Below are 23,524 nucleotides of genomic sequence, written 5' to 3'. Positions count from 1 at the left end.
GGTTAGAAATAGTGTATGGGGATCGTCAAACTCGGGGCGCTGAAGAGTCGGATACCACGCTGTATCTCTAAAGTAATCTCTACTGTTACAGGGAGTACGTGCAAATGTGTAGGGAGTGGATAAGAAAAAGGGTATAACAGAGAACTAACGTGATTAGTAAGGGTGTCAGGGGCTATGGGGCAAAGGCAGGAGAATGGGGTTGAGAGAGAAAGATAGATCAGCCATGATTGAATGATGGAGTAGACTCGATGGGCCAAATGGTCTAAATCTGCTCCTAGAACTTATGAACTTACAAATGGGAGATTGATAGTCGGCGAGGAGCGGTGGGACGAAGGGCCTGTTTCCTGTTTAGTGTGTAAGATTCAAAAGTAGAATATTTTACATCGCAGTTTGTGGTTTATATCAATAGCTCTTTATTGTCACGTTTGCGCAGCACACAGTGAAAATCTTTTACACAAATGCCCAGTCGCCATATTTCACCATTAGCGTAAATAGTATTTTGTATATAAGAGTAAAGGCATTGTAGATGGGGAAGATGCTTATCAAAAATTGCAGTAGGCCCTTGATCAGCTGGGCACGTGGGCTGTGGTATGGCTAATGGAGTTAAATGTGCAAGGTATTGTATTCTGGGAAGTGAAACCAGGGCAGGAGCTTGACAGTGAATGCAGGGCCCTGGGGATTGTTGTAGAGCAGAGGGGTCAACGAGTGCACGTACATAGTCCCCTGCAAGTGGCATCACAAGTACATACAACTCTGAGCAAAAGACTGTGCATTTACTCGATCTATACCCCTCATGATTGTGTACACCACTATAAGATCACCCCTCATCCTCCTGCACTCCAAGGACTAAAGTCCCACCCAGCCTGCTCAACCTTTCCCTATAGCTCTGGCCCTCGAGTAAATCTTCTCAGCACCCTTTCCAGCTTGACAACGTCGTTCCACTAACACGGTGACCAAAACCATGGCTTCCTTCAAAGTCATGAGGAAGTACGTTATAATTTTAAATTATTTTAAATGCATTCACTCACACGTTGTTAGTTTTGCAGGTTAGGCTGGCATTTACTGCTCACCGCTAAACGTCCAGGTGGATCAGTACCACTCAGGAACAGGCTCTTTGGGAAACCAGAGTTGCCCATAGGAACCCCACGCAGTCACAGGGAGAACGTACAAATGCCACACAGGCAGCACCTGAGATCAGGATTGAACCTGGGTCTATTTGTTCTCCATGTGACCGCGTGGTTTGCTCCCGCATTCTCAGGTTTCAAGTCAAGTCAAGTTCCACATTCTAAAGATGTGCGGGCTTGAACCGGCCTCTGTAAATTGTCCCCCAGTGTGTAGGGAGTGGATGAAAAAGTGGGATAGCATAGAACTGGTGTGAACGGGTGATCGATGGTCGGCGTTGACTCAGTGGGTGGAACGGCCTGTTTCCAGGATGTAACTCTAGACGAGACTGAATAGCCGTGTGGTTTTACAGTCACCACTATCAAGACTTGCCTCTTCCACAGCGATGCTGCTCACCACCCCCATCCCACTACTTTCTCCTCCGTGTCCTGGGGATGTTATGGATTAGAGGTGCCTGGAAGGTGGCATCACAGAAAGAGAGGGTGATCAAAAGGCTTTCGGCATATTGGCCGATGACATTTCAGTCAGAGTATTGAGTATAGAAGCTGGGAGATCATGTTGCAGGTTGGTGAGGCCGCATTTAGAGTATTATGTTCAGTTCTGGTCACCATGTTATAGGAAATATGTCAAATTGGAAAGGGCACAGAGAAGATTTACGAGGATGTTGTCAGAACTGAAGGGTCTGAACTATAGGGTGAGGTTGAGCATGCTAGAACTATTCATTGGAGCGCAGGAGGATGAGGGAATGATCTTATGGAGGTGTATAAAATCGTGAGAGGAATTGGTCAGGTAGATGCACAGAGTCTCGAGCCCAGAGTAGGGGAATCGAAAACCAGCGGATATTGGTTTAAGGTGAAGGGGAAAATATTTAATAGGAATCTAAGGGGTAACTTTTTCACACAAACGGTGGTGGGTGTATGGAACGAGCTGCCAGAGGAGGTAGTTGAGGCTGGGAATATCCCAATATTTAAGAAACAATTAGACAGGTACATGGATAGAACAGGTTTAGAGGGATATGGGCAGGTGGGACTGATGTAGATGGCACATGTTGGTCGGTGTGGGCAAGTTGGGCCGAAGGGCATTTTTCCACACTGTATCATTCCAAATGAAATGGGACGGATTGAAAAGCTGAGAGCTGTGTCTTTCACTCGATCAAGAGCTTGATGAGCTGCAGACGATTGCTCCCCAGGGTCAAATTGACTTTCAGAACGTTTGAAATCCAATCCCTGCTGTCAGCCCCCCTTCCACTGGAGGGTATCGGCTTTATTTTAGGTACCTCTCTTTCAGGTGACCTTGTAATGTCGATCGCCGAGCTCACTCCCAGCGGACCCTGGTACAGTGCTCAGCTAAACCGGCACAAAAGAGGAAATAGTCTGACATTCACAAATAGGGTGGCTGTTTTTGTACGTATGTAAGAACAAAGAGACTCAGGGCTGAAGATACTTGCAAGTGGTAGACATTTAGAGTCATAGCGTCATATAGCACAGGAACAGGCCGTTCAGCCCAACTCGTTCGGCTAATCCATTCATCTACAGCTATTGGGATTATAAGACATGGGAGCAGAATTAGCCCATTCTGCCACACTGAGTTTTCCTCCACCATTCAGCCATTCAGTTATGGCTGATCTATCTTTCCCTCTCAACCCCACTCTCCTGACTTCTCCCCATAACCTTTGACACATTTACTGAGCAAGATTCTGTCAATGTCCGCCTTAAGAATAACCAATGACTTGGCCTGCACACCTGTCTGTGGTAATGAATTCCACAGATTCACCATGCTCTGGTTAATGAACTTCCTGTTCAACTCCATTTTGAAGTTACATCCTTTTATTCTGAGGCTGTGCCCTCTGGTTCTAAACTCTCCCACTGGTGGAAACATCCTTAACCACATCCACGTCACGTGGCCCAGCAGTAGAGTTGTTGCTTTACAGTGCCAGAGACCTGGGTTCAATCCTGACCTAGGGCACTGTCTGTACGGAGTTTGCATGTTCTCCCTGCGACTGGGTACTCTGGTTTCCTCTAGCACTCCAAGGACATGCAGGTTTTGGAATACAGCACAAAGGTTTTGGTGTACAAATCGACAGGTTTGTAGGTTAATTGGCTTCTGTAAAATTGTAAATTGTCGCCAGTGTGTAGGATAGTGCTGGTCAGTGCTGACTCGCTGGGTTGAAGGGCCTGTTTCCACGCTGTATCTCTAAAGTAAAGTAAGGCAAAGCCAGCAGGGATTTTGAGAAACAAAATGGTAAGGATGAGTGACAGGTGATGTGTGGGTGACTCATGGAAAGAAAGACTTGCACTTCTGCAGTACCGTTCAGATCATTCCAATGCACTTCCAGTGAATGAACGACTTTTAAAGTGTGTATCTCGTGGTCGATGTCAGAATTCTGTGTACGCCAAATTCCCACAGATAGCAATGCGATAGTCTATGTACAGAAATATTGATCGAGGGACCCTGGGAATATCCATTTATAATTAGATACTGGGCCACGTGAGATACTCATGTTAAAGACTCTTAATGAGAGATACTGTTTTGTTAAATATGATGCAGAAAGTTTCACAGAGATTGGAGAAGGTAATTCGCTCTTTAAAATTATCGTCACAAGTCCAGTGAAACAGATCACGGTGTTGAATTGATTGAGAGATACAGCGTAGAAACAGGTCCTTCAGCCCAATGAGTCGTACCTTTAGAAAGGAGAAGAGGAGGAGTTTCTTTAGTCAGAGATTAGTCAGAGATTTTTTAGTAAATCTGTGGAATCCATCACCACAGATGGTTGTGGAGGCCAAGTCATTGGCTCTTTTTAAAGTGGAGATTGACAGGTTCTTGATTGGTAAGGGTGTCCAAGATGATGGGGAGAATGCAGGACGAGGGGTAAGGCAGATGAGCTTAGGGCATAGATAGGTACGAGCGACTGGGACGTTGTAGCCATGACTGAATCCTGGTTAAGGGAAGGGCAGGACTGGCAGCCCAATGTTCCGGGGTACAGGAGCTTCATAAGAGATGGGGGGTGAAGGGAAAAAGAGGAGAGGGAGTTGCATTGTTGGTTAAGGAGGATGTCAGAGGTAACATTACAGACGGTTCGTCTAGTGAGGCTACAAGGGCAGAGCTGAGGAACAAAAAAGGGATGGTCACCTTGTTGGGGGTGTCAATGGGAATTAGAAGAACTAATGTGCCGGGAGATTGCAGACAGCTGTAGGGCAAATAAGGTTGTTGTAGTAGGGATTTTAACTTTCCCAATATACACTGGGAAAATCATACTGTGAAGGGTTTAAACGGGGTGCAATTCCTCAAAAGTGTTCAGGAGAGTTTTCTTAATCAGTATGCAGAGGCCCCCACACATGAGAGGGCAACGCTGGATCTAGTATTGGGAAATTGGGAAGTGTTTGTGGAGTAGCCTTTTAGGACCAGTGACCACAATTCAATTAGGTTTAAGATAGTTATGGATAGGGACGGAGAGGGTCCATGTGTTAAAATGTTCAACTTTGAGAGATCTCGCTCAAGTTGACTGGAGCAGGTTGTTTGAGGGGAAAGGAACATCGGCCAAGTGGGATGTTTGTTAAAAGTGCAAAGCAGGCAAACGTAAGGATGCTTGGCTGACGAGGAAAATTGAAGAGTTGGCCAAAAACAAGAAGGATGCACGGGATAGGTATAGGCAGCTTGGATCAAGTGCATCCCAGGAGGAGTTTCGGGAACTAAGAAGTAAACTGAAAAAGGAGATCAGAAGGGGCCACTAGATAGCTCTGGCGGGTAGCATTAAGGATAATCCCAAAATATTTTATTAATACATAAGAGGGGAAAGGGTAACTAGAGAGAGCGTGGGAACTCAGGAATCAAAGCGGTCATCTCTGTGTGAAGCCACAGGAGATGGGCAAGGTCCTCAATGAGTATTTATTCTCTGTATTTACCGAGGAGAAAGACAGTAAGACGGAGGAAATTGGGGCAGTCAATGGAAGTGTCTTGAGAGCAGTCAGTGCTGCCGTCGAAGAAGTACTGAAGATACTGTTGTGTATGATGGTAGACAAATCTCCAGGGCCTGATCAGATATATCCGCGGACATTGCGGGAAACTATAGAGGAAATTGTGGGAGCTCTGGTTGAAAAATTCAATATGGGCTGCAGGGAAAATGCTGGGAACTATAGGCCGGTGAGCTTAACATCTGTAGTTGGAAAGTTACTCGAGAGTATTCTGAGGGATAGGTTACACAGGCATTTGGATGGGCAAGGGCTGATTAGGGACAGTCATGGTTTTGCACGTGGGAAGTCATGTCTCATAAATCTGATTGATTTTTTTGAAGAGTTGACCAAAAATTTCGATGAGGGCAGAGCTGTAGATGTTGTGTACATGGATTTCAGTAAGGCGTTCGACAAGGTTCCGCATGGTAGGCTGCTCTGGAAGGTTAGCTCGCATGGGATCCAAGGAGAGATAGCTGAATGCATAGCAAATTGTCACCATGGAAGGAAGAAAACGGTAATGGTGGAAGGTTGCTTCTTGAACTGCAGTTCTGTGACTAGTGGTGTGACTCAGGGTTCGTTGCTGGGCCTGTTACTGTTTGTCATCTACATCAATGATTTGGATGAGAACATATAGGGCAAGATTAGCAAGTTTGCTGATGATACAAAAGTTAGTGGTTTTGCAGGTAGTGAAGATGGTTGTGAACGATTGCAGCAAGATCTGGATCGATTGTCCAGGTGGGCGGAGGAATGGTTGATGGGATTTAATACAGAGAAGTGTGAGGTGTTGCATTTTGGGATGTCGAACAAGGGCAGGACCTACACAGTAAATGGCAGGCCTCTGGGTAGTGTTGTGGAGCAGAGGGATCTAGGAGTACGTGCATGGTTCCTTGAAGGTTGAGTCGCAGGTAGATAAATTGGTCAAAAAGGCTTTTGGCACTTTGGCCTTCATCAGTCAGAGTATTGAGTATTGAAGTTGGGAGGTCATGTTGCAGTTGTATAAGACGTTGGTGAGACCGCATTTAGAATATTGTGTTCAGTTCTGGGCACCATGTTATAGGAAAGATATTGTCAAGCTTGAAAGGGTTCAGAAAGGTTTTATGAGGATGTTGCCAAGACTAGAGGGTGTGAGCTATAGGGAGAGGTTGAGTAGGCTGGGCCTCTATTCCATGGAGTGCAGGAGGATGAGGGGTGATTTTATAGAGGTATACAAAATCGTAAGGAGTGCATCAGGTAGATGCATGGAGTTTCTTGCCCAGAGTAGGCGAATCAAGGACTAGAGGACACAGGTTTAATGTGAAGGTGAAAAGATTTTATAGGAATATGAGGGGTAACTTTCTCACAAAAAAGGTGTATGGAACGAGCTTCCAGAAGAGGTAGTTGAGGCTGGGACCATTTCAACGTTTAAGAAACAGTTAGACAGGTACATGGATAGGACAGGTTTGGAGGGTTAAGACGTGGACAGGTAGTATTAGTGTGGATGGGACGTGTTGGTCGGTGTGGGCAAGTTGAGCCGAAGGACTTGTTTCCACACTGTATCACTCTACCACTCTGTGTGTGTTGAACTGTGTGTGTGTTTTGTTATTTGTTTAGGTTTTATTGCTGCCGATATCAAGGGGACGGGGTCGTGGACACAGTTGTACCTGATCACGGATTACCACGAGAACGGCTCGCTCTATGACTATTTAAAGTCTACCACTCTCGATACAAAAGCCATGCTGAAGCTGGCTTACTCCGCTGTAAGTGGACTGTGTCACCTGCACACCGAGATCTTTGGCACGCAGGGGAAGCCGGCCATCGCCCACCGCGACCTGAAAAGCAAGAACATCCTGGTGAAGAAGAACGGGATGTGCTGCATCGCAGACCTGGGGCTGGCCGTTAAATTCATCAGGTCAGCTCCATCGCGCTGTGTACATCGAGGGCCAGAGCCTTTGATACCGGTTTATTATTAATGTCAGGTGTACTGAGATACGGGGAAGTACTTTATTTAGGTTAGAAAATCAGCAAGGAAACACGGTCCTTCGGCCCACTGAGACCACTCTGACCAACAATCACCCAAGCACTAGTTCCATGTCGCAGAACATGGAGGAGGATGAGGGGTGATTTTATAGAGGTATACAAAATCATAAGGAGTGCTTCAGGTAGATGCATGGAGTTTCTTGCCCAGAGTAGGCAAATCAAGGACTAGAGGACACAGGTTTAATGTGAAGGGGAAAAGATTTTATAGGAATCTGAGGGGTAACTTTCTCACACAAAAGGTGTATCATAAGGAGTGCTCATCGGTCCAACTTGCCCACACCGATCAACGTCAGAGGTCGAGGGAAGACTTATAGAATCAGATAAATCAGATACAGTGTGGAAACAAGCCCGTTGACCCAACTTAGCCCACACCGATCAACATGTCACATCTACAGTAGTCCTACCTGCTTGCAATTGGCCCATATCCCTCTAAACCTGGCCTATCCATGTACCAGTCTAAATGCTTGTTAAACATTGCAATTGTAGAAACATAGTAAATGAGTGCATTCGGCCCTTCGAGCCAGCACTGCCATTCATTGTGATCATGGCTGATCGTCCCCAATCAATAACCCGTGCCTGCCTTCTCCCCATATCCCTTGACTCCACTAGCCCCTAGAGCTCTATCTAACTCTCTCTTAAATCCATCCAGCGATTTGGCCTCCACTGCCCTCTGTGGCAGGGAATTCCACAAGTACTGCCTCAGCTACCTCCTCCGGCACCCAGCACATTTTGTGTGAAAAAGTTACCCCTCAGGTTCCAATTAAATCTTTCCCCCCTCCATTTAAGCCGATGTATTCCTAGTTTCACATCCTACGCACTAATGACAATTTACAGAGGTCAATTAACTGACAAACCCTCATGTGTTTGAAATTAGTTTAGTTTTATTTGGACATGAAGCATGGAAACAGGGCCTTTAGGCCCACTGAGTCCGTGCTGACTAGCGACCACCCCTTGCGGTAGTTCTATCCTACACACTAGGGACAATTTACAGCAGCCAATTAACCTAGAACCTTGCACATCGTTTGAATTCAAGAGGCAGCATGAAGTGCAGATGGAGTTAATGGAATGGAGCTTGGTTTGTGTGATGGTCTGGGCTGCTGCGTTTTCTTGTGGTCTTGGACGGAGCTGTTATCAAACCATGGCATGATGCATCCCAATAAAATGCATTCTTCGGTGCATCTGTAGAAGTTGGTGAGAGTTGTGCCATGCCATTACAGGAAGATTTGGAGAGGTTTGCAGAGGATGTTTACCAGAATGCTGCCTAGATTAGAGAGTTTCGCCTGCAGGGAGTGGTCAGACGGATTTTTTTCTCTGCAACGTCGGAGGCTGAGGGGAGACTTGATAGATGTGTATGAAATCAGCAGTGGCATAGATAGGACAGACATAGAAACATAGAAACATAGAAATTAGGTGCAGGAGTAGGCCATTCGGCCCTTCGAGCCTGCACCGACATTCAATATGATCATGACTGATCATCCAACTCAGTATCCCGTACCTGCCTTCTCTCCATAACCCCTGATCCCAGACGGTCAGAACCTTTCTCCAATGGTGGACGAAAGGAGGAAGGTTTAATGGAGATGTGCGAGGCATGTTTTTTTACACAGAGGGTAATGGGTGTCTGGAACGCATTGCCAAGAGTGGTGGTGGAAGTAGATAGGATAGTGGCATTTAAGGAGCTTTTAGATAGGCATATGTAAGTACAGGGAATGGAAGGTTCGAGATCATGTACAGGCAGATGAGATCAGCTTAACTTGGAATCATGTTTGGCGCAAACAATGCGGGCCAAAGTGCTTTACTTTAGAGGTACAGCATGGACACAGGCCCTTTGACCCACCGAGTTCACGCTGCCCAGCGATCACCCGTACACTAGTTCTACCCTACACACCAGTGACAATGTACAGAAGCCCATTAACCTGCACTCCTCTAGAATGTGGGAGGAAACCGGAGAAAGCCCACACGGTCACACAGAGAGCGTACAAGCTCCATACAGACAGCACTCGTAGTCAGGATCCAACCCGGGTCACTGGCGCTGAAAGGCAGGAACTCTACCGCTGCGCCACTGTGCTGCCCCTGTGTACACCTCTATGTTAACATTGATAAACAAAGGAAAGTATAACATCTTAATTCTCTCCCATTCCCTCCACAGTGACACTAATGAAGTAGATATACCCCTCAACACCAGGGTAGGCACCAAGCGCTACATGGCTCCAGAGGTTTTGGATGAGAGCCTCAACCGCAACCATTTCCAGTCGTACATCATGGCGGACATGTACAGTTTTGGTCTGATCCTGTGGGAGATAGCACGACGCTGCGTGTCTGTAGGTAAGGTGGCCTTGCTTGTATTTCTATTCTCTCTGCCAGCTAAATATATGCAGAGGTTACTGCTAGTTTCACTGTTGGCATTCATATAACCCTTCGTCAGCATCTCTTCCACAGCCAACAATGGATCATTGGGGCCTTAACCTTTCCTTGGTCATCAATGATGACTCTGCTTTGTTCTGAACCTTTTCATATCTCTAGTTTCCCTTTCCCCTGACTCTCCATCTGAAGAAGGATCTCGACCCGAAACATCACCTAATCCTTTTCTATAGAATTGGTCAGGCCACATTTAGAGTAATGTGTTCAGTTCTGGGCACCATGTTATAGGAAAGATGTTGTTAAGTTAGAAAGGGGGCAGAGAAGATTTACAAGGATGTTGCCAGAACTGGAGGGTGTCAGCTACAGGGAGAGGTTGATCTTATGGAGGTGCATAAAACCATGAGAGGAATAGATCGGGTGAACGCACAGAGTTGGGGAATCAAGAACCAGAAGGCATAGGTTTAAGGTGAAGTGTGAAATCTGAGGGATAATATTTTTACGCAAAGGGTGATGGGAGCTGCTGGAGGAGGGAGTTGAGGCAGGGACTATTGCAATGTTTAAGAAGCAATTAGACAGGTACATGGATAGGACAGGTTCAAGTGGGACTAGTGTAGATGGGACATGCTGGTTAGTGTGGGCAAGTTGGGCCAAGAGACCTGTTTCTACAGTAGGTATGACTCAATGACAAGATAGAATGTAGCAATGTTACAAAGTTTTGAGATTTAAAAAATCGTCTGCAATTTATCCCATCAGATAAAGCATAAAAAGAAGTTTAATTTGACACCTAATTCACTTTCATATCTTCAGTATTAAAAAGGTTATGGCCATTTTTATACTCGGAAATTAGCATCTTGTTCCCTATTGATTTTCCATTGACTTAACACAAAAGCTGTGATCGAGGACAGTCAAAAGCCCATAACTTTATTAAAAATTAAGAGAACTGAAAGACATTTTCAGTTATTATAGATTGAAGCATTCTGAAACAAATATTAAACAATTTTACTTGGATGACCTGAAATTAAAGCATATAATTAGTTAGTGACTAATTGTAGCTATTTCCAAAATTCAATTACTAGATCTAAACATCTATCCATTTCTTAAGGAAAGATTAACATTTTTAAATAGCCTAATTGTCCAAAGAACATTCACACAAGAATTCACAATAAAACATGATTTTTAAATCTCATTGACATTAATTTATAGGCCAAATGGAAGGAATTTAGTGTTCAATTGCTGTAAATTAATGGCCATTTAAATCAGCTTGCGAGTGGGATTCTGTGGAACGCGCTGGTTTGGAACGTTGCCATTGCGGAGGATTTGAAGCCCATATGGCATGAAAAACAATGCGGGATTGAATGGGCCCCCAAGTCAGCTACTCGTAACATAAAATTTTGTATAAAGGGATCTTAAGAAGCACTTTTTAATGTAAAAATAAACAACCAACCTTGCGTTGTCCCCTACATGAGATCTGTCCCGTTGTCGGCGTTCGTGGCTTTAGAGGATGATTTTTAATCTACTATAACAATTAAATAACTCAATTTAGTTTAAAAATAGCTGCAGCGAACAAACCTCGCAGCAATTTTTCATCAGCAACTAGGCAGGCTGAACAACCTCGATTTCAATACCCTAGAGAAAATCACGTTTTAAACCCGCCCCCCTCTCAAAGGCGCCAATGTCGCGCACACGGGCAGCGGCAGATCTGCAGCGCCGCTGAAGGTAAGTTTTGCAACATACCTATAGAATGGCCTCGACAATGTGCAAGTTGAATGGCGGAGAAGACTTGATACCTTGTGAATCGGTAGTCTTCTTCTTATCGAGTCCACACACAGGATTAGAAGTTGTTCAGCCAGAGCTGAACACACTTCTCAGCATCTGCATACAATGGTGTCTGTCTTGTCACTTCTTGTGCGTGGCGGTGGAAAGATTGATGAAAACAGGGCCGCAACGTGAACTCTCTTTCCTTGACCCCAATCGGTAGCAAGGAAGGCAAATGCAATGCTGTCATTTATTTTGAGAGGGTTAGAATACAAAAACAGGGATGTAAGGAGCATTCGTAATAAGGTGGATGAGTTGAATGTGCCGATAGCTATTAATGACTATGATATAGTTGGGATCACGGAGACATGGCTCCAGGGTGACCAAGGCTGGGAGCTGAACATCCAGAGATATTCAATATTCAGGAGGGATAGATAGAAAGGGAAAGGAGGTGGGGTAACGTTGCTGGTTAGAGAGCAGATTAACGCAATAGAAAGGAAGGACATTAGCTTTGAGGATGTGGAATCGATATGGGTAGAGCTGCGAAACTCTAAGGGGCAGAAAACGCTAGTGGGAGTTGTGTACAGGCCACCTAACAGTAGTAGTGGAGTTGGGGATGGCATCAAACAGGAAATTAGAAATGCGCGCAACAAAGGTAAAACAGTTATAATAGGTGACTTCAAACTACATATAGTTTGGGTGCATCACATTGGCAAGTGTGCTGAGGAAGAGGATTTCTTGTAATGTATGTGGGATAGTTTTCTAAACCAACATGTAGAGGAACCAACGAGAGAGGAGGCTATTCTAGACTGGGTATTGAGTATTGAGGAAGGGTTAGTTAGCAGTCTTGTTGTGCGTGGCCCCTTGGGCAAGAGTGACCATAATATGGTTGAATTCTTCATTAGGATGGAGAGTGACATCGTTAATTCAGAAACAAGGGTCCTGAACTTAAAGAAAGGTAACTTTGAGGGTATGAGACGTGAATTGGCCAAGATAGACTGGCGATTGATTCTTAATGGGTTGACGATGGATATGCAATGGAAGGCATTTAAAGACTGCATGGATGAACTACAACAATTGTTTATCCCAGTTTGGCAAAAAAATAAATCAGGGAAATTAGTGCATCCAAGGGAAATCAGAGATGGTATCAAAACAAAAGATGAAGCGTACAAATTAGCCAGAAAAAAGCAGCCTACCAGAGGACTGGGAGAAATTCAGAGACCAGCAGAGGAGGACAAAGGGCTTAATTAGGAAAGGGAAAATAGATTATGAAAGAAAACTGGCAGGGAACATAAAAACTGACTGCAAAAGCTTTTATAGATATGTGAAGAGAAAAAGATTAGTTAAAACAAATGTAGGTGCCTTGCAGTCAGAAACGGGTGAATTGATCATGGGGAACAAGGACATGGCAGACCAATTGAATAACTACTTTGGTTCTGTCTTCACTAAGGAAGACATAAATAATCTGCCGGAAATAGCAGGGGACCGGGGGTCAAATGAGATGGAGGAACTGAGTGAAATCCAGGTTAGCCGGGAAGTGGTGTTAGGTAAATTGAATGGATTAAAGGCCGATAAATCCCCAGGGCCAGATAGGCTGCATCCCAGAGTACTTAAGGAAGTAGCCCCAGAAATAGTGGATGCATTAGTGATAATTTTTCAAAACTCTTTAGATTCTGGAGTAGTTCCTGAGGATTGGAGGGTAGCTAATGTAACACCACTTTTTAAAAAGGGAGGGAGAGAGAAAACGGGGAATTACAGACCAGCTAGTCTAACGTCGGTATTGGGAAACTGCTAGAATCAGTTATTAAAGATGAGATAGCAGCACATTTGGAAAGTGGTGAAATCATTGGACAAAGTCAGCATGGATTTATGAAGGGTAAATCATGTCTGACGAATCTTATAGAATTTTTCAAGGATGTAACTAGTAGAGTGGATAAGGGAGAACCAGTGGATGTGTTATATCTGGACTTTCAGAAGGTTTTCGACAAGGTCCCACATAAGAGATTAGTATACAAACTTAAAGCACACGGTATTGGGGGTTCAGTATTGATGTGGATAGAGAACTTATTGGCAGACAGGAAGAAAAGAGTGGGAGTAAACGGGTCCTTTTCATAATGGCAGGCAGTGACTAGTGGGGTACCGCAAGGCTCAGTTCTGGGACCCCAGCTATTTACGATATATATTAATCATTTGGACGAGGGAATTGAATGCAACATCTCCAATTTTGCGAATGACACGAAGCTGGGGGGCAGTGTTAGCTGTGAGGAGGATGCTAGGAGGCTGCAAGGTGACTTGGATAGGCTGGGTGAGTGGGCAAATGCATGGCAGATGCAATATAATGTGGATAAATGTGAGGTTATCCACTTTGGTGGCAAAAACAGGAAAGTAGATTATTATCTGAATGGTTGGCCGATTAGGAAAGGGGGAAATGCAACGAGACCTGGGTGTCATGGTACACCAGTCATTAAAAGTAGGCATGCAGGTGCAGCAGGCAGTGAAGAAGGCGAATGGTATGTTAGCATTCATAGCAAAAGGATTTGAGTATAGGAGCAGGGAGGTTCTACTGCAGTTGTACAGGGTTTTGGTGAGACCATACCTGGAGTATTGCGTACAGTTTTGGTCTCCTAATCTGAGGAAATACATTCTTGCCATAGAGGGAGTACAGAGAAGGTTTACCAGACTGATTCCTGGGATGTCAGGACTTTCATATGAAGAAAGACTGGATAGACTCGGTTTGTACTCGCTAGAATTTAGAAGATTGAGGGGGGATCTTATAGAAACACAAAATTCTTAAGGGGTTGGACAGGCTAGATGCAGGAAGATTGTTCCCGATGTTGGGGAAGTCCAGAACAAGGGGTCACAGTTTAAGGATAAGGGGGAAATCTTTTAGGACCGAGATGAGGAAAACTTTTTTCACACAGAGAGTGGTGAATCTCTGGAATTCTCTCCCGCAGAAGGTAGTTGAGGCCAGTTCATTGGCTATATATAAGAGGGAGTTAGATGTGGCCCTTGTAGCTAAAGGGATCAGAGGGTATGGAGAGAAGGCAGGTACAGGATACTGAGTTGGATGATCAGCCATGATCATATTGAATGGCAGTGCAGGCTTGAAGGGCTGAATGGCCTACTCCTGCACCTATTTTCTATGTTTCTATGTAATGCTGAGGGTTTATAAGGCACTGGTCAGATCACATTAGGAGTATTATGAGCAGTTTTGGGCCCCATATCTGAAGAAGGATGTGCTGGCTTTGGGTCCAGAGCAGGTTTATGAGAATGATTCCAGGAATAATTGGGTTAAAATATGACGGCACTGGGCCTGGGGGGTTATGGGGGGACCTAATTAAAACTTACTGGACAGTGAAAGACTTGGATAGAGTGGATATGGAGAGGATGTCTCCACTATTGGGAGAGTCTAGGATCAGAGGGCACAGACTCAGAATAAAAGGACATACCTTTAGAAAGGAGGAGGAATTTCTTTAGTCAGAGGGTGGTGAATCTGTGGATTTTTATTTTGCCACGGATAGCTATGGAGACCAAGTCATTGGGTATAAGGCAGAGTTTGGCAGATTATTGATAAGTACGGGTGTCAGGGGTCATGGGGAGAAGGCAGGAGAATGTGTTGAGAATGAAAGATAGATCAGCCATGATTGAATTGTTGTGTACACTCAATGGGCCGAATGGCCTAATTCTGGTCTTACAACTTATGAGCTTGTGTCTATGGTTTGCCGAGACTGTGTGTCTTCTGTCCACAGGTATTGTTGAGGAATACCAGCTACCTTACCATGAGTTGGTGCCCAATGATCCAACCTTTGAAGACATGAGGGAAGTTGTATGTATCAAGCGGCTCAGGCCTTCGTTCCCCAATAGATGGACCAGTGATGAGGTAAGGGCCCAGCTCATTGACCACCAGGATTTATTACCAACTATCTTATATTTATATCTCCTAGATCTGGGCTATCGTCCGTACAATTGAGAGGGATAGATAGGGCCAATGCACTAGAACCATCCTCTCACCAACCAGAGAGTGGTCCTGGCCTCCCATCTACCCTTGGACACTCTTTAATTGGACTATACTGGACTTTATCTTGCACTAAATGTTATCCCCTTTTCATATATCTGTTCACTGTGGGCGACTTGATTTTAATCATGTATTGTCTTTCTGCAGACTGGTTTGCACGCAACAAAAGCTTTTCACTGTACCCCGGTACACGTGACAATGAACTAAACACTTCTTCAATCACAACATCTTTGTGATTGAAGCAGTGCAGCGTAGGTTCACGAGATTGATCCCTGGGATGGCGGGACTGTCATATGAGGAAAGTTTGAAAAGACTAGGCTTGTATTCACTGGGGTTTAGAAGGATGAGGGGGATCTTATAGAAACATATACAATTATAAAAGAACTGGACAAGCTAGATGCAGGAAAAATGTTCCCAATGTTGGGTGAGTCCAGAACCAGGGGCCACAGTCTTAGAATAAAGGGGAGGTCATTTAAGACTGAGGTGAGAAAAACGTTTTCACCCAGAGAGTTGTGAATTTATGGAATTCCCTGCCACAGAAGACAGTGGAGGCCAAGTCACTGGATGGATTTAAGAGAGAGTTAGATAGAGCTCTAGGGGCTAGTGGAGTCAAGGGATATGGGGAGAAGGCAGGTACGGGTAATTGATAGGGGATGATCAACCATGATCACAATGAATGGCAGTGCTGGCTCGAAAGGCCAAATGGCCTCCTCCTGCACCTATTTTCTATGTTTCTAAACTAAACATAGGATTAAGATGAGGGTGAAAAGATACAATAGGAACTCGAGGGGCAACTTTTTTACAAAGGCGTGGTAGGTATATGTAATGAGCTGCCAGATGAGGGAGCTGAGGCAGGTACTATCACAATGTTTAAAAAACATTTGGACAGGATTAGAGGGATATGGGCCAAATGCAGGCGGGTGGGACGTGTAAATGGGACATGTTGGTTGGCGTGGGCAAGTCGGTCCGAAGGGCCCGTTTCCACCCGGTATGACCCTATGGCTCGATGACTGTAAAATGTCGGAGCAATGGTGCAGGCAACTGGGTTTGATGTATCGGCTTGTTTAGTTGTAGTTTAGTTAGCGAGCTACAGTGAAATTCCTTTTTGTTGCGTGCTATGCGGTGTATGGAAAGACTATACATGATTACAATCAAGCCGTCAACAGTGCACTGATACAGGATAAAGAGAATAACGTTTAGAGCAAGATAAAGTCCAGTAAAGTCCAATTAAAAATAATGCGATTGAGTCTCGATTGAGGTAGATAGTAGGTCAGTACCGCTCTCTATTTGGTGAGAGGGCAGTTCAGTTGCCTAATAACAGCTGGGAAGAAACAGTCCCTGAATGGGGAGATTGTGGGGTGTGTGTCAGCGATTGCCGTTACATTTTCTTTACGCTTGTGTCTTACTCCCACAGTGCCTGAGGCAAATGGGGAAAGTTATGACCGAATGCTGGGCTCACAACCCAGCCTCCCGACTGACAGCCCTGCGAGTGAAGAAGACCTTGGCTAAGATGTCCGAGTCTCAAGACATAAAGCTCTGATGTCTCCACCCGCCACCTCCCAGGATACCAGCTCCATCCCAGAAGGAGCCGCGGGCAGCGCCCAACCCACCGCAGCTGGGGGGGAGGAGCATGACCTCCACCTTTTTCAAACCTCTTTCCTTCTCGTTGTCTCGAATCACATCGCCGTTGACTCGGTGCCACGGCGAGGGAGAACTGCACTGCCCAAATCACCGGCAACATCCCCACGGGCATCCACGGGTTATAAATTTCATTTCTGTTTTTGCTTGCGTCTATTGTGAGAAGCAACAGCTATTCAGAGTTCAACGCATTGGAGGTTGCATGCCTGCTTTCTATGAAAGCTCCTAATGTCAATTTTTTAAAATAAGTATTTAAGCATCACAAGACTCAGACGGCATCTTGAGTCTGTTCTGAACTGTGCATCAGCTGGGTGGGTTGTCCAGCCTGTTCACTCCAAGCACACCAACTCCAACTCCAAGACACTTCTCTTGGTTGACACTGGTTGTAACACAACAAAAGCTTTTCACTGTACCTCGGTACATGTGACAATAAACTAAACTCAAAATCAAACTCTGTTTAGCTGACATGAGCTTTGGAAAGACTGAGGTTTGGGCAACTGGTCTCATATGCCTCTTGATTACTACCTTAAACCCAAGTTGCATCGATGTTGGAGAACCTTCTCGGGAGCCTTTATTGAGGCAAGATCTGGGGTCATGGAACCTGCCACCGTTACCTTCCACCTGAAATCTTTCGCTCATCTTCTGTCCATGGGATCTGACTGTCACTGGCAACGTTTTTTGCTCATTTTTGGTTAGCCTCCAGGGGGTGGTAGTGAGCCATCTGCTTGCAGCCCATGTGCTGAGGGAGTTCCCTCAGTACTGATGGACAGGGGCATTCCAGGATTTGGACACAGCAACGGTGAAGGAATGCCGAACAATTTGCCCAGCCATAACGCGGAGGGACTCGGAGAGGGATCTGCACCGGGTGATGTTCCCATCTTCCTGCTGCCCTTGTCCTTCTTGGGTACCAGAACTCATGATCTGTAGAAACCTGGATGTGTAATTACTGTGCATTGCTATTGACACACACTGTAGCCAACGCGAGCCAGTGATGCAGGGAATGATGGTGTAGATTGATGTAGAAGCAAGGAACTGCTGATGCTCGTTTACAAAAGAAGACACAAAGTGCTGGAGTAACTCAGCAGGTCAGGCAGCATCCATGGAGAACATTTTGGGTTAGGACAATTCTTTAGACCGATTGTGTGGGGGGGTAGTAATCAATCTGAAGAAGGGTCCTGCCCTTAAACATCACAAAACATCATCTATCCATGTTCTCCAGAGATGCTGCCTGACCCACTGAGCAGCTCCAGCACTATGTGTCTTCTCTTAGAATGATGGATTGGACTATTAGTTCCTCTAACTAAATAGCAGTTGGAGAAGAACACCCTTGATGGGAGTTTAGTTTTAGATATACAACATGGAAACAGGACCTTTGGCCCACCAAGTCAGCGCTGACCAACCATTACCCCGTACATTAGTTCCATCCTACACACTAGGGACAATTTACAGATGCCCATTAACCTGCGAACCCGCACGTCTTTGTGATGAGGGAGGAAACCGGAGCACCTGGAGTAAAAACCCACGTGGTCATAGGGAGAACGTGCAAACTCTGTACAGACAGCATCCATAGTCAGGATCAAACCCAGGTGTCAAGCGCTGTAAGGCAGCAACTCTGTGTCACTGTGCCACCCTAAGTTGAAGGTGATGGATGTTACAAGGTACAACTTACCAGAAACACACAGGGATTTATATCCTGGTCTATTCTTCATTGTCATTCTCAGCCGCAGTGTGAAACCATCTTCAGATGACGCGACTGCCCAGACTCAGCTACTCATGAGAAAGTGGTTGAGGCTCAGTAAGGGCAGGACACACGGGCCTCAGCACAGACTGATGACAGGGTTGGGTGGGTGGTTGTACGTGACTGTGCCGACACCCATTCTCTCCGACTAGTTACCCTCTCTCCCCCCTCCCCCCCCACTCGTCATTCTACGTTCCACTGTTAGCATCCCTTTATCTCCGTTAGCACCTCTTTCCCCGCCAACAACGGGCCATTATAGGCTCCACCCTGTCATCTATTGCCGGCCCCGATTTGTTCTGGCCTTTTCCTACCTCTAGCTTCCACCCCGCCCCCTCTACTTTCAGTCTGAAGAAGGGTTCCAACCTATTCCTTCTCTCCAGGGATGCTGCCTGGCATACTGAGTTACTCCAGCATATTGTGTATCCTGAGAAAGCCCACGCAGGTCATGGTCAGAGCATACAAACTCCTCACTGACAGCACCCGTAGTCAGGATCGAACTTGGGTCTCGCTCTGTGAGGCCCATGGATAGCGAGGTTTTACATCAGGACCAAGGTCTTGGGAGGTGATGCCTACAAGATGAAGCAAGCCCATCTTATTATAAGCAAAGCGCAATAGACCACACGAACATACTGAATCTCCTTCATTTTCAAAAGAAATAGAGGGCATTGATGTGCTTCCTTTATGATAGCATCAATGTGCTGGGACCGGGACAGATCTTCAGAGATAAGCACGCCCAGGAACTTGAGTCTCCGTCACTTATCTCTGATCTTGTAGAAACTATGTGGTGTGGCCTCAGCTTCCTCCTCACCAATGCCACTCTCTGTCCAATATCAGTATAATCATCTTATAGAGGTGTGGGTGATCTTACAGAGGTGTACAAAATCATGAGAGGAATAGATCGGATAAACGCTCAAATTCTCTTGCCCAGAGTCGGGGAATCGAGAACCAAAATACATAGTTTTAAGGTGAGGGAGGATAGATTTAATAGGAACCTGAGGGATAACCTTTCCCCACAAAGGGTGGTAGTTGTTTGGAACCAGCTGCTGGAGGAGGTAGTTGTGGCAGGTATTATTGCATTGTTTAAGAAACATTTAGACAGGTACGTGGATAGGACAGATTTAGAGGGATATGGGCCAGACGCAGGCAGGTGGGATCAGTGTAGATGGAGCATATTGGCTCGGCGTGGACAAGTTGGGCCGAAGGTCCTGTTTCCACTCTCTACGACTCGATGACTCTAGTGGAATTCCTGGCACAAAGTAGAGGTGTCGTCCTCAATCAGGCTCGGCAACTCGAAAAATTCGTGGACAATGAAAGCACAATGTTAAAATAACAATTGTTAAAAGCACAAAATACAGAGCAGATGATTAGGTACAAACAGAAATATCATATGTAGACTGAAAATTTTAATGATTTTTTAAGGTCCACCGTATTTCAATAGACTTTACTGAGGTAATTTTGAGCAACTAATTCAGCACAAACAGGTTGCTAAACCAAGATTGTGGGTCAATATGCTATCTTACCAAATGCACCAAAGCATATTATTTCCAGATCATCTTACAAGGAGAACATTTCATAAATACACAAAGTTCTCAAAATTACGTATGTAGTAAGAAACTGCAGATGCTGGTTTCTACCGGTTAGACACAAAATCCTGGAGTAACTCTGCGGGTCAGGCAGCGTCTCTAGAGAAAAGAAATAGAGGTGATTTATTTGGGTCCGATGAAGAGTTCCGACACGAAACGTCACCCATTCCTTTTCTCCAGAGATGCTGCCTGACCCGCTGAGTTACTGCAACATTTTGTGCCTATATTCGTTCTCAAAATTACACTTCCGAATAAACTGTACTTTCTCCAGAGAAGCTGGGGAGGTCTGATTTCAACGTCTAGATGTTAGTGTTTAAGCCCTGCAAATGAGAATTTGCTTTCACTGTGTTAATGATCGCAAACTCCAAACCATTGATCATAATCATAATCATGCTTTATTAGACAAGTATGTTTTGCAACGTACGAGGAATTTGATTTGCCCAACAGTCATACCAATAAAAATGAATGAGACACACGAAATACATTTTAACATGAACATACACCACAGTGACTCCTCCGCATTCTTCACTGTCATGCATGGCGAAAAAAAGTTCAATCTCTTCCCTTCTTTGTTCTTCTGCTGTCGGGGGCCCTCGAACCTTCCGTTGAAGGGACGATCTTGGCTCCCGTAACCCATCCGTGTCAGGGTGATCAAGTTCCCACATCGGGGGGGATCTCAGCTCCCCCGCATCGGGCGATCAGACCCCGGTGGGGGCTGGTCGAACCTCTTGCGACTTTGGAGCTTCCCGACATCAGTCTCTACCCGAGACTGCAAGCTCCTCGATGGTGAAATCCGCAGGCCACGGTTGGAGCGTTGATCCCAGGCAAGGGATCGCAGGCTCCGATGGTAAATCCACGTCCCTGCAGTGGGGCTCAAAGTCAGTCTCGAGCAAGGCCTCCAGCTCCATGATGTTAGGCTGCAGAGCGACCAGAGATACGATCTGGAAAATAATCGCATCTCGGGCAAGGTAAGAGATTGAAAAAAAAGTTTCCCCCAAACCCCCCCCCGCCCAACCCCCACATAAAACAAATCAGGGAACATTAACACAAACTTTTAAAACACACTAAAAATAGCACAAAAGACAGTTGGATGGCGAGGCTGCCATCGCTGATGGTGCCACCCAGTGGATTGAATTGATTGTAAGATATAGCATGGAAACAGGCCCTTTGGCCCATCGAGTCCATGCTGAATATTGATCACCCGTTCATTGTTCTATATTATCCCACTTTCACATCCACTCCCGACACACCCGGGGACAATTTACAGTGGGCCAATTAACCTACAAACCCGCACGTCTTTGGGACATGGGAGGAAACTGGAGCACCCGGAGAAAACTCAAGCGGTCACTGGGAGAATGTACAAACTCCTTACAGACAGCACCCGAGGTCAGGATCGAACCCGGGACACTGATGCAGGGAAGCAGTGGCTCCACCATCTGTGCCACAACTCCAAATCTGATTTGTTAATACAAGGCCTGTGAACATTGGACATTCAGACGCCCAAATAGAAAAAAAAAAGATTAGGTGCAACATACAAGGTCATGAATTACTTTGCTTTAAAAAACTATAATCCCTTAATAGATAAACCTGTGTCTGAGTAGATTGTGCTCTCCTTGTTTTAATTCTCTCTCTTTTATCCTCACCCTTTGCAGTTAAGACTGCAAGACTCTAGTGTTTAAGTTTCAGATTGGAGTCAAAGGGAATAGTTCTGTGCTGCATTGTTGAGTCCGTGTTAAATAGGGAAAGATAGATCAGCCATGACTGAATGGCGGAGTAGACTCGATGGGCCGAAAGGCCGATTTACGCTCCTATGACTTACAAACTTATGGAAAAGTGTGGCAGTGAGCAACTTCAGTTGTGTGTTACATTGCCAGTCACACCCCTCTCTCCCATCTTCCTCCTATCTCCCCCACCCCGCCCCACCCTTCCACCCCCTTCCCCTTCTCCGTCAGTCTCAGATAGGATCAAGGATATGCCATCGGTGCTTTGTGAGCCAAGGTGAACTGGGACAGCTGAGAGGATAGGAGGGAGATTCTCTCTCCCGCATGGGTGCGGTTAGCTTCAACCTCTGCCTCAGATTAAAACTGAAGCTGACAATGATGCAGAAGCAACAGGAGTTGGCAGAGAATGTTGTATTTTGTTATGCTACTAATGAAACTCTCGATTGTATAACTGGAAGCAAACCATTGTTTTTTTTTTACATCTGTACAGATGAAATTTGAAAAATAGAAAGCTGCAGTACACTGGGAGACAGTGCCTTATTTAAACTGTACATAATTGTAAATCAGGATTAGAAGAGAATATTAGTTGTATATGCTCGAAATATGTACTGTGTTTATCATTTCCCTAATAAAACAAATTCAGACAACTCCACCTTCCAATTCGCATGTGCGGTGGGTTATTTTTTTCTATTTTAGTTTTGATTATTATTATTATTATTAAGATTATTATCCTTATTATTAGGTCAGCCAGCATCTGTAGAGGAAAATGAACAGACGACGTTTCAGGTCAGGACCCTTCTTCAGACTGATTGGAGTAGGGGGAAGGAAGCCGGAGACAGAGATGGGGGTGGGATATGGTCTGGAAAGTAATACACTTGTGGATACAAGTGAAGGGGGAAGGTTTGATTAACAGATGGGTGGAGTAAGTGACAAAGGCTGGAGGTGAAAAGGAGACAACCGAGTCAGATTAGGAGAGAAGAGGAGTGAAATGTGAAGCCAGAGGGAGGGATATGGGTGGAAGGGGACCAGGGTGGAGAAAGGGGGTGGTACAATGAGAGAAATGAGTGAGCACAGGTAGGGGTGGTGGGGGTGGGCACAAGAAAGAGAAAGTGGGGGTAAAGGCTAGGGGTGGTATTTTGGCTAAAATTAGACGATTCAAAATTCATACCGTTGGGGTGTGAGCTACCCAAGTGAAATATGAGGTGCTGTTGCTCCAGTTTGTGGGTGGCTTCACTCCAGCAATGGAGGAGGCCCAGGACAGAAGGGTCGATATGGGAAAGGGAGTTTAAATGGTGAGCATAGGCTAGGGGCGGCACAGTTGCACAGTGGTTGTTGCTGCCTGACAGTACCAGAGACCCGGGTTCTTCCCCGACTACGGGTGCCGATGTACGGAGTATTACGTTCTCTCCCCGTCTCCGCGTGGGTTCTTTCCTTTTCTCTCTCTCCCAAACAGACATCTCTCTCACTCACCTCTTTCTCACTCTCTCTCTCTAGACTGAAAGATACAGCATAGAAGCTCTCTCTTTGGCCCTCTGAGTCTGTACCTCAGCTCTCTCTCTCTCTCACTAGCACTCTCTACTCTCTCTCTCTCAATCTCTCTCTTTTACAAATCTTTACCAAAGCCAATC

At 45.4% G+C, this 23,524-nt stretch overlaps 1 protein-coding gene across 3 annotated transcripts in view; it reads left to right on the top strand.

The window, feature by feature from the left end:
* Positions 1 to 22,556, top strand: part of bmpr1ba (bone morphogenetic protein receptor, type IBa) — a 405,420-nt gene extending 382,864 nt beyond the window's left edge. For all 3 annotated transcript variants that reach the window (XM_055641394.1, XM_055641412.1, XM_055641403.1), the window contains 4 exons: positions 6,663 to 6,960; positions 9,235 to 9,410; positions 14,951 to 15,081; positions 16,631 to 22,556. In XM_055641394.1, coding sequence (XP_055497369.1) covers positions 6,663 to 6,960; positions 9,235 to 9,410; positions 14,951 to 15,081; positions 16,631 to 16,756 — 731 coding nt within the window. In that variant the 3' untranslated portion in view covers positions 16,757 to 22,556. The remainder of the gene's footprint in view (positions 1 to 6,662; positions 6,961 to 9,234; positions 9,411 to 14,950; positions 15,082 to 16,630) is intronic.
* Positions 22,557 to 23,524: the final 968 nt, after the last annotated feature.

This window comes from Leucoraja erinacea, chromosome 1 (assembly GCF_028641065.1).
Source record: "Leucoraja erinacea ecotype New England chromosome 1, Leri_hhj_1, whole genome shotgun sequence".
Lineage (NCBI taxonomy): Eukaryota > Metazoa > Chordata > Chondrichthyes > Rajiformes > Rajidae > Leucoraja > Leucoraja erinaceus.
Note: the sequence above shows the minus strand (reverse complement) of the source record. Positions and strands in the feature narration are given on the sequence as shown.